At 36.1% G+C, this 20,513-nt stretch overlaps 1 protein-coding gene across 3 annotated transcripts in view; it reads left to right on the forward strand.

The window, feature by feature from the left end:
- The window catches only part of KCNH7 (potassium voltage-gated channel subfamily H member 7), a 203,038-nt gene that overhangs the window by 182,064 nt on the left and 461 nt on the right, over window positions 1-20,513 (forward strand). For all 3 annotated transcript variants that reach the window (XM_023931109.2, XM_023931107.2, XM_023931108.2), the window contains 4 exons: window positions 1,060-1,159; window positions 11,343-11,606; window positions 16,428-16,593; window positions 19,839-20,031. In XM_023931109.2, the coding sequence (XP_023786877.2) occupies window positions 1,060-1,159; window positions 11,343-11,606; window positions 16,428-16,593; window positions 19,839-20,031 (723 nt within the window). The remainder of the gene's footprint in view (window positions 1-1,059; window positions 1,160-11,342; window positions 11,607-16,427; window positions 16,594-19,838; window positions 20,032-20,513) is intronic.

The raw sequence follows: 20,513 nt of genomic DNA on the forward strand, positions 1-20,513 counted from the left end.
CCCCCAAAAGAAGCATTGAGCACATTCTCATTTTCAAAACATCACTCAGATCTAAATTTGTTGTCAGAATACCAGGTGCTTCTGCCTCAACTTCTCCTCCTCCTCTTATTTGTGTAAAAGTACCTTTTTCTTCCTGCAGTTATTCTACCAGTGGGCCACCACTGAAGCACATTACTTGCCAAGTTTACAGTGAAGGGAATAGAGAAAGATGTAAACACTTCCCAGCTCCCCTCTGCCCTTTGCCCACATGCAAATCTGCTTTACTTGTGGGGTATGGGGAACCTCACTAGCACAGGGAAGGGAAGTAGGCTGAAGCCAATGCCATGGGTATGTGCACAAAGAGCAAATCTGGTGTTACATTTGTTAATTTCTTAAAGTAGAAAAAATAAGAGTTAAATGCATCTTTTACCTACTGGGAAAAAAAATCACTGCAATCTTCTTAAAATGGATAGAAAAAAACAACATTGTGTTCTGGTACAGAAATAAGTATCTGAATGATCTAAATATGATAAAGAGGAAGGGAGGGTCTAGGAAGATAAAATAATGAGAGGTAAAGTGCCTGATGCTTGTCAGGCTTATATTTATTGTAAAATATAACCTTTATAATCATGGCAAACTGTAACCTTTATAATCATTATCATCAGTTAAATATAAATATAATTGCAATCAATTACCACTTGAAATAGTTTACATTCTCTGACAGAGGTTATTTAGTTTTTTCCTTTAATTTCTCTAATGTTACATAAACCAGATCTGTGCAAGTTCAGGGAAGCCGATAACATATGAACACATAAATTTCAATGTAAACTTATTATCAGGATAATTTTATTTCACCATTAGGTGATGACAGTGTTGGTTTTGCTCAATTTGCATAAACTTTTTTAATGTTAGCCTTGGGCAATTCCATTCATTAGCAGGTGATGGAGAGGTTGATGCAGACTGACTTTCATATTGCCTTTTTTAAAGCTTGAACATGATTAACGGTCAATCACCTATTGCAAATCTGCCCTCTTTAGATGGGACTAATCTGTCATTTTGTTTCATATTTCATTAATCAAGTCTGACCTTGTAATAAGATCACAAACTACCAATGATACGGATGGAGATAACTGCAAACTACGAAGACGGAAATTGTCTTTCCAAAGTGAAATAGAGAAAGGTAATTAACTTCATTTCTTACATTAGACAGCACCACCTCATTATTCATTGGTATTTCACTTGGTAACACTGGGTACATTAGGGTCCCATGTTGGCTGTTACTGGATCAGCCCTTGAGAATCCAGTTGGGCAGCAAAACTACTCCGTGCATTAACCCCCATATGCTTATGTATAACTAGAAGATATACGTTTCACCCTTCCATGACTTCACATCTATCTGTGAAGGGCTGTTCTAACACTAAGCTACCTTACTGCCTTTGAGACATGCATATAGATATGTATATTATCTCTTAATATCTGTTTTCTGAGACACCGTGTTTTAAACTGTGTGTTTAAACCTAGTCTGTGGATTATTTTATCTCCTCAGCAAAGTGCTTTGTTGAACTTGATGCTAGGTATTGTTTCTCCCTAGAATTGAAATATTTAAAAATTTTAAATTTAAAATATTTCAGGACATTGTAGATTGACCATTGTCTGATTTTGATCCAAATGATAATGTGTAGAAGGTTGTTCTAGCAAAAGTTTAGGTAGTATTTTATGTGCTTACATTCGCATTAGTGGCTTTGGGGAGTAAACTAAATGGAGGAAAATTCAGTGAAACATTCAACTTTTTCACCACTATTCAGTACTGCGAAATACCAGGAACTGTAGACAGCAGCTCTGGTCAGACAGCAACAGTCATGAAGACAGCTAAGCTGATACTCACAGGATTTTCATGCAGGAAAACCACAATTCCTTGAATACCGTTACACTTTTATGGTTGAATGCTTTGTCTGACAAATGGCTGTTTCTGTTATGCTTCTCTTTCACACCCCACAGTTAAGCCTCAGTCCTAAATGCAGCGTAATACCAATTTATAGAGTAGCAGAGTAGCTGATAATAAATGAGAACAGTTTAAATACCCATAGCAGGTATAATGTTCAACAAGGAGACTCTAATCCAGAGTGTGGCTATTCAGAACAATGACATTCCTGTGTGATCAAAGAAGCATCTTTAGGGCAGGAAGCCAAGAGTGACAACAAATCTGTCAGGAAAATGTCCCCATGAAATATTCAATCTGCTCTTCACAAAGAATCTGTTGACAGAGATACTTTGCCTGACTAACCTTCACATTTCTTATGAGAAAACATATGCTGCTACCTAGACAAGATGGAAGTGATCTTTTATGTTGTGCCTGCTGTAGAATTACAAATAGGCTACTCAGGTTGTCAGTGAGGTTCCAAGATCCCTAGGCTTTTATGGTTCTTGGCTAGTCAGTTACACTGAACATCCTCTTTGAAACATTTACTTGCATTACTTTTGAAAGAATATGATTTCCCTCATTTTTATCTCTGAAAAAGCTGCTCTCACCACTGGGGAAGAAGAGGGAAGACTCGCAAGCTCCTTAGTCCTGACAATGATAGTACAGCACCTGGTAATATCTGGGTTAGCAGAAGTGAGGCAGATTGGAAGTCCATCTGAGGAGAAGATAAAACAAGTAGGAGTCCTTTGCCAAGTAGTGAGTTCACCTTTGGCCCAGTGGCTTACTGCCCCTCTTTGGTCTCTTTTCAGATTTTCTACATGTTCCCATGGCCACAGCAGACACCTCATAGTCATAGATCGTCAGTGTTACTTTTCTGTGGCCCTTCCCACATCCTCTGTGAGGTTGTAGAGTACTAGAGGTACTGCTGGTTTGTAAAGAAATGTTCTATTGATTTCAACCCTTTGTATGTAGCAGGGAGTGGCATCTTATTTTGATCTAGCACAGTCAGCCTATAATGACAAATATTTAGGCATGATCCTGCAGAGTTTTTCAGAACTGGAGAAGGAAAGACAGAGTTTCTGAACAAACAGCTGGAAAATGCATTTCTGGCCACACTATGCCAAAAGAAAAAATATGTGTTGTATGAAAATTGAAAATCATATTTTGATTTCAGAACTACAGTTTGAACAAGATAGAGACTCCCAGAATTCTCACTGTTATATTTTGATATTTCATTTTGAAATTATTGCAGGCATGCTTAGTAAATGCTCTTCTGGCTGGCATTCTTTACTTTCAGCTGTTGACCTACTAGCATATTATGCAGCTTGAAATTTTCCTTTTTCCATCTTTAGTGTGATCATCATGTTTCCTCTGTTTTGGAGTGCTAAAAATGGGATTGTGTTATCTCAGCCTTTAGTTCATGCTAGCCTGATTTGGACCTTGTTGCCATGGTAACTCTTCCTGCACGAGTTATATCAGGGGTTAAACAAAATCAACACAGCTCTCTTTTATGCATCTGCAGTTAGTATCCCTGGTTCTCAATTCCACACAAGACTTTTTCACTCCACATATACATTATTCCACCATTTCTGTCCTGTGTCAACAAAAACTGATCTTAGCTAGTTAGGCTAATAAGGACTCTGTCATAGTTTGATTTTAGAGGCTATAAGACTATTTGAGGGATCAGCTTGTTCCCTGGCTTCTAGAATCAGTTGCAGCATCAGAAGACATCCCCTGCAAAAATTAATGCACACATTACATAGCAGCCTATACTTGCTCCCACCATAAAGAAACTCACTGCATGTCTTTCTGAATAACGGATGGTACTTCTTGCACAGGTGCAGGTGCAAACTTAGCCAGTTGCCATAGATGCTTGACAGTCAGCCAAGAAACTCTCTGAGACTGCTTAAAATTAGCAGCATTCCTGCCTGGCAGTTCCAAACAAAGCTCTCAGCTAGGTTGGCTAGTTAGTGTCCTGCTGAAAATTTTGAGACAATGAGCTGCTCCATCTATACTCAGTTGTCATTTTTAGCAGTGCAGAATACAATTCTTTCTTGCACATTTCTCATTTACTTCTGACAGTTCTGTGCGAGTTAGCTAATTTCTAGGAAAATACATTTAGGCAAGAACTTTATTTTGCTCTGCTAGTTCTGATTGCAGTTCTATTATCCTGTGCTGAATAGGGCATTTCTAGAGTTGTTTACATCAATATAAAATCCAATATATGAGTGAAAAATGCACAGTGTAAAGAGTTTCACTGAAAGTCTGAAACCTTGGGGCTTTGAAAAGACTGTTCTGGAGTTCAAGCATTATCACTTTTGCTAGCAACTTTTTAAACTTTTTGTTAATATTGGCTCTAAAATCTTAACCTTCTTGGGACTTTTCTAGTGACAGCTGTCCCAGGAAACTTACAACAAGAAAAATTTAGCTCCATGGATGGGATTTTCAGTGGTCACTAAACAAAGTTTTCACAGACTCTTGTTACCCTTGGCTTGCACTTGCCCACATCAACACAGACTGTAACAGTCAAGGGGAATATAAAATACATTTTGCAGTGCTTTCTTCTTAAAATATTATTAACTAGTAAACTGATATATTGCTTAATTTTAAGTTGAAAAGTTATGTTTCCTGATCAGACTTTTCAAAATATGTCTACTGGTCAAATCTCAAAGTAAGCACAAAAGCCAGGGTTTTAATAAACATCTAACTGCATTTTGATTAATGTAACTTCCTTAAGTGTGCATTGTGTGTAGCCCTCTTTCAGGCTACGAAGCCAAGCCATATTATCACAGCTTTATTACACAAAGTATCTAGAGGCCATGGCTCTTGATTTAGATGTAGAAGACAAGGAAATGTTTCAGGAACTGATTCTCCTGCCTGAAATTATAAATTGGAGCTGTACTAAGAGACTGGGGAAACACCCCCTGTCCTGTTCTTTTCCATTCTTGTCCCCTCCCCCAGCTTACTTATCTAAATGCTTACTTTATGAATAGATGCTCAGCCAAGCACTGTGCCATGGCGCCAGAAGGAAACTCAGGTAAGAATGTGGAGGAAAAATTGAAGCTCTTACCTAACTGTTAAACTGCTAGTATTTTGCTGATGAAGTTGGCTTGGGCTTAATTAGAAAAGAGTTTCTAATATTCCACCAGAGTGTTAGGTGATTAAATGCCCAGGAAACAACTAATGTGTTGGCAGGCAACATATGGCTGGAAACAAGACCTCATGTCCCCAAAAATCTTACCTTAATCAGGAAACCCCAGCAAAAAAGTACCTGGTAATCAGAGACCCCACCAGTGCAGTGTTCCATCTGCTCCTATTAGTGTTACTGCTGTTGCCACCGTGCCTAGGAGCCACCTCTGGGAGCTTGCACAGAAAAGCTGTGTTTCCAGGAGGTACCTCCAAAGAGGTGGCCCCCAAAGGCCAAATCTGATTGAAATGCTGTGTGCAGTCACACATATTCACAGGTATCCTCTGGAAAAAAAAAATAGTAATAATAGTACTATGGTGGAAGCTGAATTCCTTGTAAAAGAGAAGAGATTTCTAAATTTGATAAGAGAAGTGTTTTGATCTATGCCCTGAATCCATTGAGGTGCATTGCTATAATTCTTTGTTTCTGGTTGTTTTTAAGTATAGCATTAGTCCATTAAATATAAACTAAGAATTGTCCTTCCATCATTATCTGATTAGCATTAAAGCTGACACAAAAACAGACAAAACAAAGAAAATTGAGATAAATGGCTATCAGTTCATCCCTAGCATCTCATTGTACTGAAAATGGCACAAAAGAATAAATGAAGGAGTTCATATTCCCTTACACTTTTAAATTCTTGGCTTTTTAAATGTATCTCAAAATCAATTATTCAAAAACTAGCTCATTTCCAAGCCCTTTTAAAAATGGGGACATGGATCCGTATGGAAAAAACCATAAGGACTTCAGTCCATCATGATGGTGGGAGGTTTCCATATCTTCTGCTATTCCCTATTTCCAAAATCACCCAAACTTTCATAGCTAAAATACACACAGCAAAGGACACATTAACTTACCAAACTCTCACAAGATGCACTGATATAGAACAGTTATTCAAACTCTGCAGTACAGTTCATCTCCTCCATCACTGTTGAATCTACTGGAACTTTTCAGCAAAATTGTCAGAAATTCTATAACAATGGAATCTCATTGGTTTATATCTATATTTATATCTAGTGTTATCTATCATATCTACTCATAGTAGACTTAGAACCTCCAAAATTATGAATAAAATTGAAATTAAACAAATCTTCCATCATTTAAAAAAATCACAGAAAAAAACTTAAAACTTTTTACTATTGAAAGAGAAGATATTTTGGCTTTCCTAAAATACTTCCAGCAACCTACTTTTCTTAGGATTAGAGATCTTCCTGCATAGTTACTAGACAGACAACATTTTTACTTGGTATTAGTCAAACACCACACACACATCTGACAGTACATTTTTAAGTAGGGGGTCCTAAAGATAGGTGGGATATTTGAAGAGAAACATAATGAGTAGAATTGAGGAAGGAGGAAAACCAACATGTGCTTAATAATGCAAGAACTTCCACGGCTCAGGTTTCAGGAGCCACAGTAAGTCTTTGGCATTGTTTCAGATGTTGAGGTCTGTTAGGTCTACAAACATGTAATGGAAGGTGCTGAAGCAGGACTTCTAGATATACAAATTCAAGTGCCTGGTGGAACTTCAGACAAATTCTTTCTACTGGTTGTCTCAGGAAATGTATGTGCAACTTTAAGACTTCTTGTTTCTGACATGTTATGAAAATGGCCAAGCTTTGACATAACTGCATGTGTTTCAAAATATTATTTTTAAGGAAAAAAATCTCTGATAGAAACTACCTATTCCCAGTTGTTCTTTGTTTCACTTTAGTTCTGCTGGATATTATGCTGTACAAGGGCATAACTATAATATGATGTTCACAGAAGGAGAAATTGTAGTCAAGTAGCGAATTCTAATCTTATCACAAAAATCTGGTGCTCTTAATAAATTAAATTTTTAATAAATATGTGATGGCTTCAGGGTTCATTGCTTTCTTAAATTTCTAAACTGTATAATCCTGTGGTTCTCAAATTTGAAGAAATATCTGTATCACTGAATAGGCACTGTGTGCTTTACCTCTAGCTCTGATTATAAGTAAAAAGTTGCAAACATACCTTTCCACTTTTAAAAGTGAATTGCAGTGCAACTATCCATCAGAGTAGTATGTGATTATTTGGATTACAAAAGAAAATTAAGAGTGTGTGAAAGATGACCTTTATGTTTATTGTTTCATTGTACAAAGTACATAATGTGTGATATACAAATGGTTTTCCTGTAAAGGGGACCCTTGCTAAATAAAGTGCACTGAAGATTTTAACAGTTCCGTTTGTTTTCAGAGCTTTAGGACCAATGACTTTTCTTGACCATATTAATTTATATTTTTCCAGATGGATAATTTGGAAAATATTTAGATCTGAGTTTCTCAGTTTATCCAATAGACCCTGTGCAAAGCTTTCAAACTATTTGTCTTTTTTCTTGTACACTAAATTTGTACTTTTTCCATACAGTTTTCATTATGACCTGTCCAAAACGTAGGTAATTAGACATTTTGTAAATTTGAACCATGCTATAATCACCAATGATGCTTCACCAAGGAGCAAGAAACTCTTCTAGTGGTAGAAGTTTCTGCATTCTTGCTACTTAAAACTGTTATTTATAAGGACTTACGTTTTTACTTATTTTTTTTTCTTTTTTTCCCTTATTATTTTGTTCTCAGGGATGCATTATTCATATGTAGATGTTGGAGCAAGCTATGCTTTCAACAGGCACTCAAAAATGTTTATGAACAGTTCTCAGTTTACCTGATCACCAGTCATGACCTAAGAGGATCAGAACCAATTGAACAGACAAATTTCTGTTGCAATTTGAAAAGTGGTAGAATGCTTTGTTCAAGTGGTTGTCTTCTAGAAGAGATGACCTCTCCTGCAACTTACTCCTTGTCAGAACATGAGTTAAGGCTGGCTTTGACAAAAATCCAAATGTCACAACATGTCAGAACTCCAAGGCCATGTTGATTCTGAGAGAAGAGCTTAAGCACTAAAATTCAAGGTTCATAAATGTCTTAGTTTCATTTAAGTGGATTCAGGGTAAGTTACAGTACTTTCTGAAACAACAGAAACTACTTGAGTAATGCAAAATTTCAATACTGCAGATCATATCACCAAAAGAAACCTGACCACTGGTAACCATCCCATGAAGTAGGATTTTAATGCTAGCATTTCTGTGAGTCACTGTCATAGTTCTATGACCCAGACTTGTGACAACCACATTTCTTCCCTTCCTTTGCCCTTGGATGCATAAAAAACAGGATACAAACCTTCTGATAATTGCTTTGAAGATTCTGGAGTTTCTAGACAGCAAATGTTGAAGGAGATTACCTGTAGACTTGGCAGGCATCCAAAACACATAACAGGCTTAAACATTCCCATAAAGAGTGTAAATGATGTTTGTACATTTTAGTAATGCAGGAAGTTATGAAAATAATCATCGTCTCTAAAACAGTTTCTAGCTGTTTCAGAATCAGAAAATGAAACTTCTCGTACTGGAAAAGGAAAGAGAAAACACTAGAACTGGTGTGGGGGGAGAAGAGGAAGGTGGGGTTTAATGATTACGTTTACAAGAAGAACAGAAAGGGATAAATAAAACTTTTAAAACACTTTCCTGTGTGGCAGAAAGTGAATGTATCCATACATACACAGATAGAAAAGTCTTAACTTCTGGAAAATCCATTCCAAACCAATGACTGAATTTCATTACAAAAGGAAGGAGAAATTGGAGAAATTCACATTCTGAAAAAAGTCCTACCTATTATCTGTAACTTATTTTCCACTGAGCTGCAGAGGTACTGCTAAGGTGTTGAGCAGAGGTACAGAGCTTGCAACATTATGAGGTCCTGAAGAGTCAATAAAATGGAGCCATTTCTATTTTAATTCATACTCTAGGTGCAAAGTATGACAAGATTATCCTCCAGAAAAAAAGATTCTTTAGCATTAAATAGGAGCCTTTTAAAAGGAAAGCAACTTTTGACTTTCTGAGTATAGCCAAATGCCTAGAAAACAAAGCAATGGCAGTAAAGCCAAAGATGTCAGTTTTTAAATAGATCAGCTGATGAACAAATCCTCCTTGATTTCAATAGGCACAAGCCTACATTCAACAGAACTCTGCCTTCCTTCTCATGCCAGTGAGTTCATAATACTTGGACAATGTTTGGAAAATAATGTGTTCTGTTGTTCTGATATAGATGGAGACTAGATGCAAGGATATCAACCAAATTACCCTGCTTTTACAGCAGAGTAATTGTTAGCAGAATCTGGATTCCTGTTTCTAAATATTTTAGTATTTTATTAATATGAAAGATAAGACAGTCTGCTATAGTTCAGCTGCTAAACAATTTTTTTCACTAGAGTCTCAATGACCCCTTCTTAAAATTATTCCACTGCTTGATTTGTATTCCACAGGGTGCTCATTACAGCTGCCGTTAGTGCACAAAATCCCATGAACATATAAAATTACCCTAAAAATTGGTAATTTCAAGCTTTCATTAGAAGGTCTTTTTCACAGGTTGAAATCAGTCAAACACTAAGTAATTAAGACAATTTACTGTAGCGTGACTATGTTTTCAATATATTCCCACAAGAAATGCCATGTGAGACATCTATAATAAAATTTTCTTATGAAGCTTTCTTTTGGTTTTTTTTTGCTTTGGAGATGGAATTGCCAAGAACATGGCACTTGTGTCTTGAGCCTGAGCATCTCCCAAGAGCTTTACACTGCCAGTCCATTTGCAGTTGTTTTGACAATTTTGCAGCGACTGTGCATCACCAGTATCACTTAGAGACAGCAGTCCTGCTTAACAAAAGCCCATTAATGTCACCTCAGTTTGGGGTTGTGTTAATTGCCCTTGGAGACTCTAAAGGGTACAGGTACAGGACACCTACTTGGCTATTTGGTTTATTTTGCTCTTTTATTTGGTTTATTTTCTTCACCATTACCTGCCCTCACTGCTCACAGATTTCTGGACTCTTGAAGGGCATTCTTTACAGATATTGCATTCTTTTTATGTGCAGACAAAGACAATTAGAAGAAGCCACAGTTTCATTTCCTTATTGTGATCAGAAAAGAGAGAAGAAACCTAGGGAATATACAGAATGTTGGATTAGCCACTGCTGTAGGCTATAAAGACTACAGACATTCCAGAACTATGTTGATTAGTAATTAGCACAAAGCAGATGGGAAATCATGCTGTCTCCCTAGGAAGTTAATGCAAACTAGTTACAGTATTTATATGATGTTGAGACTACCCTGCTAAAATGTGTTTTAAATAAATAGCAGAACTGAAATTATCTTGACATTTCAGTTAAAAATAGGTAAAACCAAATATTGAGTTGGAAGTTAGCTTCAGGTTTATGCTGAAAAGAGATTAAACCTTCTTGTATTAATAAATAGTCATTGTAGGGTTTAAATCCTATTTCATTTTTACAATATGTTTTTAAAGATATCTGCTTTAAATCTAGGCTTACTTGTCATTTCTTAAGAGGACTAAATCTGCTGCTGCTCACTACAGACCTTGAATATGAATAATGAAAGATTCATTCTCAACTTGACTTATACACTGCTACCATAGATATCACAGAATGTTGTTTACTTTTATTATTCAAAAGATTGGATGTTCAGAGAATTGCAGTTCTAAAGGCTAATGAATTTGAGCTACTTGCAAAGTTGTTTTGAGGTGATCCCATAAATCAGACTAGGAACTCCCTCCTTTTGTTTCTCTCTACTGTATCAATCTCATAATAAATATCAACAAATATGCTCCCTGGTTAGGTGGACCCAGAAATTCTGGGTATGAGTGGTTGATTAATACAAATGCCTCTTATGGGAAAAGAATAATCAACAAATATGCTCTCATGTGAGAAAACTTAAATAAGTATTTCTGATACCAAGTCAAACATACATGACTGTTAGCCTGTCAAGACCATGATAAATGCCCAATAGTGAGAGAATCTGGAAGGCAAGATTTCATATTTTGTAAACTTTGTAATATAAGACTTCCTCAGATTTCATCCTCACTGAAAAAAAAAGAGTACACAGAAGGGTTGTGTTGAATAAAGCCTTTGTTGTTTTGATACAAAAAAGTTTTGCAAAATGAGTTATAGTTTATGGACTAAGAATCCTTATTACATACATACAAATGTCTTCCAGGGTTACAAAAGAAATATATAACTCCTCTGATAAAAAAAAATCAAAAAAAAGGCTTTAAAGTATTTTTTTCCTACTTGATATAAGAATCATGTCCATCCTCAGACCATAATAAACTACAATAAACTTTCAAGAATTGCTTATTTTTGTATACAATTATTTCTCTTTCATAGATTACTTCAAAGAGAATGATCAGAGTGATCCTGAACCCTCAGGAGACAGCACCAGATACTATCAATCTATTAAGAAACATTTTGAGGAGAAAAAAAGTGGGTCATCATCTTTTGTGTCCTCCATTGAAGATGAGCAAAAGCCCCTGTTCTCTGGGATAGCTGATTACCCATCTGTAACAGAGAAAACCACAGAGATGGACTTTGAAGAAATGGATCATGACACAGAAGAAATACTTACTGACAAAAGAAGCAGTTCTTGCAAAGGTAATCCAGCTGTTTCTATTTAGCAAAGTTTGAGCAGACATCTTTTTAGTCTGATTAATAAAACTAATTTTCTGAATGATTCTCTTGATTCCTTACATAATATTTCCTCGGGAAAGCTTAAGAAAAAATATCTTAGATCTAAAAATAATTATTTCTCAAGAGGATTAATATAGTTTAATTCAGTGGGAACTGGATTACAATTCTGTGGGACTGGCTTGTAGAACCTCTAAAAGGTCTTTCTAGATTTTACTACAAATCATCTTGTAATTGAACTACCTAATAATTGAAACAAACTCTTCCAAATTGTCTACTGGTATTTGTCTTCACTGAGTGACCATTGATGTTATCTCCATTTAGGAGATACTGCACTCAAAGCAGTACAGTATTTCCCAAAGGGTATTTGATGTGCCAGAGTAGGATGACAGTAAAAAATTATAGATAATGAGAGCCAGACTAGCTAAATCTAGTGAAAGTTGCACATGAACCAATAATATGTTTTCAGACAATTAATTTTATCCACTGCATTGACAAGGCACAACAAAAATTAAGTGAAAAAAAAATCCTAATAGCTTGAAAGAATGCTTTCCTGTCTTGCTGCACCTGTTGGTTAAAGGAGTGTCATTACATCACACAGGAAAAAAATCATGACTTCCATAAGTAACACACGAGAATAAAGATTTGAGCTTTTGTATATGATAAATGATCAGGAACTATTAAGTAATCTCAGATACTTTTACATAGAGTTAAATCACATAATTAAAATTACATCTAGTATACTTAAATATTAATTTTCTCGGTGATGTGAAAGGAAATTAATGAAAAACCCTCTATTAATATACAATTTAAATATCACTGCAAGTTCATTTGTAATTCTTTCAGTCTGAAGGGAAGAATTACATGTTTATTGTTTAATGCTGTTTTCCTCAGCAGTTTCCATTGAGACAATTTAACCATTTAACCATCATTCAACAAACTTTAGGCTTTTAGGCTATCATTTTAAATAAACTTAATGATTAATCAGACCAAACAATGATTTTAACATCTCAGAGTTATTAATATGTGAAGTCTGGTCTCTTCAAGTTAAGGCCCTATAAATCCAAACCACATAAACTTGTTGCTCACATACTGCAGTTGGAAAAGTTTCCTTTCCCCTACCAGTAGCCAGAAATGTGTCCTTGCAGCTATAGCAACATTTTCCAAGGCAACCTATTGCAGATTTTATTTAAGCTAAATTTAGCATATCTAAAGGTTATATATTTGATTAAGACCACACTCTTTTTCCCACTTTGTAATTTAGCATTTCTAGCAATGTTAGGCAAGGTAATGAGCTTTCTTGCAATATTTGTAAACATTTATAAAACCTTCAAGGTCAATAAGGTTAGCTTTTCCTGATATATGTTTTAAACTAAATTCTTACTTCTAGTATTAGAGGTCGAATATAACTTACCATAAGAGTAGTTGCAAACATAATGTACTTGGGAAAAACCTCTGTTTTTATGTATCCTCATATATTATGGTACCTTATAAATCTTGGATAAAATGCACTTGCATAAAGCTACTCCAGTTCATTACCGCTGTGACTGATACATATTTAATTATATTTTGTTTTAAGTTTTGGTCATTACTTCAATGAATGGAAAGACTATTAATAATGGACTGTATAATTTGACAGAAACACTATGAACATCTCTCTCATAATTCTAGAATGCAGCTTTTAACTTTTAAACATATGGCTCTTTTGTGAAGCTCTGAGAAATTTTCTGTAGCTGTTAACTATATATAAAGGAAAAATGTTATTTTCAATTGGTCATTATTTGGCCTAAAAGACTGATTCTTCAGTTGTTCTGGTGAAACTAGTTATACATTCATTGACTTAGTATTCGGTCTAAGATTCTTCAAGCCCTGGAAGACCAGAGCTGGTTATAAAGCTGTAGCTGCTGACGGGCTTCTCTGGGGTTACTAAGGAATACAGAATACCTGAAAAGACACTTAGATGAGTAAAACACCATATTTTATAGAGTATTAACTTATTTATGGTGTGTGAACTTACTTTCTCTTTTCAGTGCCAAATCATTTGCTCTGTCACAAATTAAGTGTCTATTACAATAGTCTCCAAATATGTATTCTGGGACAAAACCAGCAGTAATTTCCCTGGGACAATCCATGGCATTTAAGATCTGTGATTTTAATGAATGACTTATTGTGAAAAATAACCAGTTTGTTGTTTTTTATTTACAACATCCATGTTTTTACAGGACATTAAAAAACAGTGAAATGCTCCTGAAATTCACAGCTTATAAGTCTACTGGATTTATAAAATCCATTACACTTAAACTTTTTAAATTTTCTTAGCTTGAAACTTTACCCCTCAATTTTTCATAGTATGCTCCATTCAGTTTGCTGAGAGCTTTCCAGTTTTTCCTTGGACACTTGCAAATTGTGCCATGTGTGCTTCCTAAAACCAAATTACATGCTTCTGACACCCTTTATCTCTTCCTTTCTGTTGGCTTCTGTTCCTGAGAAGCAGAACAGATTTCTGTGTAGCCAAGATGAAATCTCCTTCCTCTTTCTTCTGCCCACTGCATATAATCAGTTATAGGTCGTCACATGAAATTCAAACACTCTTTACAGCTCCAGGAAACCTCCTACCACCTGCTAACCAAAGATCAGATAATGCAATAACGACCTTTGTCTGACAAAAACAAAAAAAAACAAACAAAAAAAAAAACCAAACTAAAGCAAAACAAAAGAAAATAAAAGAGAGCAAGAGAAAAGGATGTCTCCCCTTACACTTGAATCATGTAGTGAGAGCTCCCCTTCCTGGCTAAATCTGCTTGAAACACTAAATCTGAGTGGGAACTTCTTGCTTTTTTTCTTCTTTTTTTTTTTTTTTTTCTTTACTTAGAGAAGCACTGCTCAAAGACATGTTTGAAAAGGATTAGCTATTAGCATTTGGACAAAGCTCTTACATGTCACCCACACTGTGGGGTTTTTTTCTCTCCTCTTTGTAATATGGCTCTAGCTGCTATGGTTGCTTAGAAAAATTTCACAAGTGTGAAATGAATGTAACCTATGCTGAGTTAACAGCGTGTGGTGCCAAGAGAAGTGTTAGGAGAAGCTCTGAGCAAATCATTCAGGGACTGATGTGTGATTCAAATTCAATTGCAGATGCCTTACAAGCAGTCAAGGATTTTGCCCAGCTGTATGCTGAAGCAGCAGCCTGGGTGCAATAAGAACTTTAATATGTTCTATAACTTCATGTAGTTAAATAATTACCAAAAAAACCCCTAATGGGATAGTATTGAGCAGATGTTGAAATTTAAACAGCCTTTTTTATCACATCAAAGAAGAATGAGTGATTCTGACCAATTTTGACTTTTTGCATAACAGTTTGACTCAGAGCAAACACAGGCTATGGGGGGAAAGTTGAGCTGTAGTAAAAGCACTGTTCAACCTAAGTATGTCACCTGTAAGTTCTGCAAATGTCACAGCAAGGTCTTCATTCTATACTTAATAAGTGTAACAAGTATATACCCATGATATTGGATGTGTAATGTTTCAACAGCTTGGTGAACAGGAGAAATAGAGCCAAGAATGTAAACTAATTAATAAATCCACAGAGAGGTAAATCAAGTAAACTAAGAGAGGAAAGAGAAATAGCCCCAACCAGAAGTCCAAGCAAAAGGAAGGAGTGTCCCTGAGCTCTGTTGGGTAGTCATGTGCAGTGTTGGGTCACAGAGATCCAAGAACTGGGAGGGTCAAGAGAAATAAAATTTGGGTGTAGCGGGTATAGGGTGAGGCCTGGACTAATCATCATCAATTTTTTTACAAAGTGATGGAGGTAAAGAAATAAATATAAATTACTCATATAATGAGTGTTTTTAGAAACTTCATGTTTACCATGAATCTGCATTTAATAGCGAAGTGATCTCTGGCTGACCCAGCAATGCTGAATATTTCGTTCTTTGAGGAGGCCCAAATCATTAAACAAAATGAACCGGCACCTTTCACCCCACAGTACTGTAAGAGTTTCAGAGATGTGCTTTACACAGTGGTGGATGGATTGGGTGGGAAAGTAGTGATGCAAAAAGCTACATCAATGAAAATCAATTTTCTTTATGAGAATAATAAGCACTATCCTTTTGCAAGCAGCATGAGCTTCATCGAATGGCCCCTGTCTCAGAGAAAACATATTCCACTTCACCAAGCTAAGACAAGTAGTGTTAGAGTTATGGGTAAGAAAGGCAACTCCCTGAGGCCTGGCACCTTTCTCCAGAGGGGACATTCCAGTGCACTGTACCACATGCCCAGTGCTGCAAATGCAGTACAGCAAATCCTTCTTTTACACCAAAGAGCTAAGCTATGAATACACTTCAAGAGCTCATTCAAGGGCAAGAAAAAGCCTCTGAAGTGCAGTATCAAAAGACATTCAAGTACATCATTTAATGCCTTTAGGTTAGAAAAAAAAAATCTATTTTCAATGAATAAAAAATTGCTGAAAAGAACACTTTGAGAAAATTTGGGATGCATTTGTAAAATAATAGAAATAAAACTAGAGAAGACATTCAGTGGCAGAACTCTGATGATGCTGTCTAGAAAAAGCTACTTGTTTTTCTACAGCTTCAAAATGTTAGCCTGTATGTAGCTAACCACTCTTACCTTTCCTTAAGGGGTAGTAAGGAACAAAGAGATGTTGTGTGCCAATGTACCAATTTGACTTTCAAGGTTTTGAGAAACTAAGTGGGATGCTTGAGAGGTGCCAATCCCTCTCTAACTATATGTATATAAATCTATACTTTTTATGGTTGTTTTTTTCATCAGACATCAACAAAAGAAACTGGGAACAGGAGAACATCCAGGAGTACCAGGACTCCCCAGTTCAACCAGCATTATCCCATGTGACATGGGGAATCTGTGAAACAGAAAGTGACTTTATATACGGAGAAGTGGAGAATCGATTAGATTTACTTCAAGAACAACTCAACAGGTAAAAATAAAGACAAAAAAACTGTGTGTAAAAGAGTAAAAAATACAACTGATATTGATGATACTACAGGAGGAATGAGTTTGAGCAGGAAGTTTCCAAAAGCATTCAGATGTTGAGAAGCTCAAAAGTGCAAAAATATACCTGATGGGAATATCACTTTTTCATCTGTATGTATTCTGAGGAGCCGATATATCACCAAAGTTAGGCTTTCCAGATTATTGGAAAAAACAGTTTTGGGAAATCTGAGTAGACAATTTTTAATACGTTGCCAGAATATTCATATCTTTTACCTCTGGGAATGCATATTAGCTACTCTGAATGGCTTTTCGGTAGAGCCTTTTTCCTCAGCTGTTTTAGACCATCTTTTTAACCAAGAAGTTGTACTGAGGCACCTAAAATTGTTAAATTTAAATCTCACCTCATCAAAACTGTTGTTCCTAGATCATAGAACCATCAAACAGTTTGTGATGGAAGGGACATTAAAGATCATCTAGTTCCAACCTCCTGTCTTGGGCAGGGACACAAAATGGCAATTTTCAGTATCTTCAAGATCTGAAGTACTTTTTTTTTTCTGGAGACTCAAAGTACACCTACCAAAGTACAGCTGCCTGCTTTTTTAAAATGTATTGCAGATAAATTCCCTTTCTGATGCATTAACATTTTTTGCAACTCTATAATAAGGAAGACATGGGAGTAGTCAAAGGCACAATATTTATACCTATTACAGCAGAAAAATGATGTTTTCTTTATCAGAGTCCAATATCACCTTCACTTAATACTGATATATTACTCTTTGCTGGCAGCTAAGCAGCATAGCTTAGAGCATCTTAAAAATACAGTTGCACAATTTTGATCCATCCTGACTGTAATTTACCATGCAACTTCACTTAATTTTAAATTGCCCTGCGCTCAGGACCACGGCTTTTTTTCATTATTTTTACTCTCTAATTCCATAACTTTCAATATTTTTCCATGAGAAATACTATGACATGTACTCAGTCCTAATTATACTTTAGTAGCTATTCACTGTCATTCTGTGCTGTATATTTTAGCAATCAGTTTAAAGCCAGGTTAACTGCATATTGATTCCTTCATCCACCACAAGCCAATCAAACATGAGTATTTTTCATTTCTGAATATGACATAATGCATTAAAAGACATTTTTAACACTTAACCCTAAACTGCTGTAATTCTAATTACAGTAAAGTCAAGTAACCTAAGTAACTGTAAATGTCACTTAACTAAATGTCTGCAGGATCCTTATCAACAGTATATAGTCTTTTCATAACATTTCATTTATTGAAACCTTAAGCTCTCAAAACTGAAGCTATACCTCAAAGTTCCTCATAGTTCTATCATGCAAGTTCTCAGTATTTTCTTCTGTGAGACAATAAAATTGTGGCTGGTAAGCTAATTAAATTGTTATGTATTTTATTAAATCACCTTATTCTTTAACTCCTCTCATGTTTTTAAAGCTTTTCATATTTTTGGGATTTGGGGCCTTTCTAGGTTTTCTATGAATATAGCAGAAAATATCCTTTCCTGCTTTTGTCAGATCTGACCTGCCAGCTTAAAAAGCATGGTTACTTCTCCCCAACTTCTTCCATAAGAAATTAGAGGCTTGGCATAACACTCAATTGTTAAATAGACATAGAGGACTGGAGAGCCACTGTACAAGTAATATGTCCCTAGAGTTATCTCTGTTTCTCTTCTTTAAGCAATTGGAACTTCATGGAGACTATGGTTCAAGCATTTAAGGTTCCCCTGTTTGTTTGAGTAACATGGATATGTTTTTAATTCTGGAGAATGGAAAATGAACCTTTCTATACAATGATGATGAATAAACACTACCAGAGACAATCTTTTATTTGAAGTACAAGGAAACTTTCAAGTACAAGTAAAGTAAGAGGGGAGCAATTTAAAAGTTAATTAAAAACAGTCTTGAGTGCACATCCTCCAATGCTATCTTTTATTCACTGAGGTGTTAAGGCCCAGGTTAAGCTGATGGAAGCTCTCTGGATGGTGGCATGCTGCTGTCCCTGCAGCATCTTCCCCTGTGGCATCAGCACCATGCTTGTGTGAGAACAGCATATTTGCAAGTAGCAAAGAACCCAAGGGAGCTGCCCAAGAGGGAAAGTAGGGAACGTCTGACTCTAACAGAAGTCTGGGTTTTGGCCTTTTATTCTGAGAGCTGATGCCACAAAACCAGCTTCTCCTGATAAAGGAAGAAACAACATCCCAAACAGGGATGGAATGAATAACTCCAACAGGATAAAAAATAACATCAGTGCAGCATGTGGTGAAAGCAAAAAAATTTTACAGCACAGGATCAATTCTACTACTGTAGGGAGCCCAAGTAGTAACATTCACAACATTAAAGGCTGCTGACAAAGATTTGTTTACTCTGACAGAAGCTCAGTTGCTGTACAGAAGGCTGTATTATCTGCATTACCATCTTTCAGCATGTGCTGTAGCCTTCCAGCAGCTGGAAAGGTACAATAGGCATTACCTTTTCCTGAGTTTGTCACAGATTTTGGCAAGACCATGTAAAAATCATATCAGTGATATGCAATTGTAAGTATGAGCAACATAATCAGCTCAAGTGTTTCAGAAGTCATATACAAATTTATGAAAAGGCAAAAAAAAATTTAAAGATACAAAATTTGAATGTCAGAAATGCTGACATTAATTCCGAGGCCTGCATAAGTTTGAATAAATTTTCACAGTAATGAGAATTGGGCAGTTGGATTTTTAATGGTTTTGGAAGAATATTTCTTTTTATAACTGTGGAAAAACACAAATGTAGTTTTTGCTTAGTTCAGTGCATTGTATCAGCATGTCAGAATTTATTGTCAGATGCATCAAAATAATGTCCCATGCCCAGCCAGCACAAATCAATTTAGTTACAACGAAGAGAATACATTTATTCCAGTTATTTTCAACCAGATACCGAGTCCCCCGCATTGCTTCTTGTTGCAAACCTGTAGCACAGTGATGAACTCATTCTCACTGTAGCAAAAAACAGGGAAAAGCTCACAGATATGCTCCACAAAGGGAGAGCCAGAAGCTTTGGAAGGGCTCCGTACTCCCTCTGCTGTTCTACCCTATTTAAGACATGGTCATGCCACAATAAGCAATGGTTCTACAGATAAACTGCAGGCCCCACTTGAATGCCTCCGTAATCAGTGTGTAAAATACACTTGTTCCTGGCCATGAGCTAACTGATTTCCTGTTCTTTCTCCAGGCTTGAATCCCAAATGACTGCTGATATCCAAACCATCCTGCAGCTTCTGCAAAGGCAGTCAGCACTCATTCCACCTGCCTATAGCATGGTGACAGCAAGTGCAGAATATCAAGAGCCAGCAGTCCGGCTCATACAAAAGCTTCAGCCTGCAGCATCAATTAAAACAGACAGAAGTTTCAGTCCTTCATCTCAGGTAAGTACATGTCCAATAAGATCAAAAGAGGTTTCCTAGTCTTTTTATGTTATGAGGAAGAAATGCATACCAATCTAGGTGCTGGTTCACTAGTTTAAGGAATTTGAAATTATTCTTTTGACCCAGCATCTCCACAGTGGGCTTAGACACCACAGTTTCAGAAGCCACATTTTCTATGAGTTGTAGAGATTCATACAATGATCTAATAATCAGACAGGTTACTTTATTGTCATTTTCACAAAAGTTATCAGAAAAGGAATCCAAGTGGTTAGAATTTTCAGAATCATGCAATTCTGGAGTTATGCTCCAAAACAGAACTTCATATTCAGGAATGTTGAGATGCATACTCTTAGACTGGGTTTCGAGAGTAATCAGGTCTTTTGAAAGGGCTGCTTGTACTTGTATCTTGATGTCAGAATTGCATTCAATTACATTAAATCAAATGCAGTACCATGTAAAAAATATTTCAGTATACTGTTTAA

The sequence above is a fragment of the Cyanistes caeruleus genome, chromosome 7, assembly GCF_971803275.1.
Source record: "Cyanistes caeruleus chromosome 7, bCyaCae1.hap1.1, whole genome shotgun sequence".
NCBI classification, from domain to species: Eukaryota; Metazoa; Chordata; class Aves; order Passeriformes; family Paridae; genus Cyanistes; species Cyanistes caeruleus.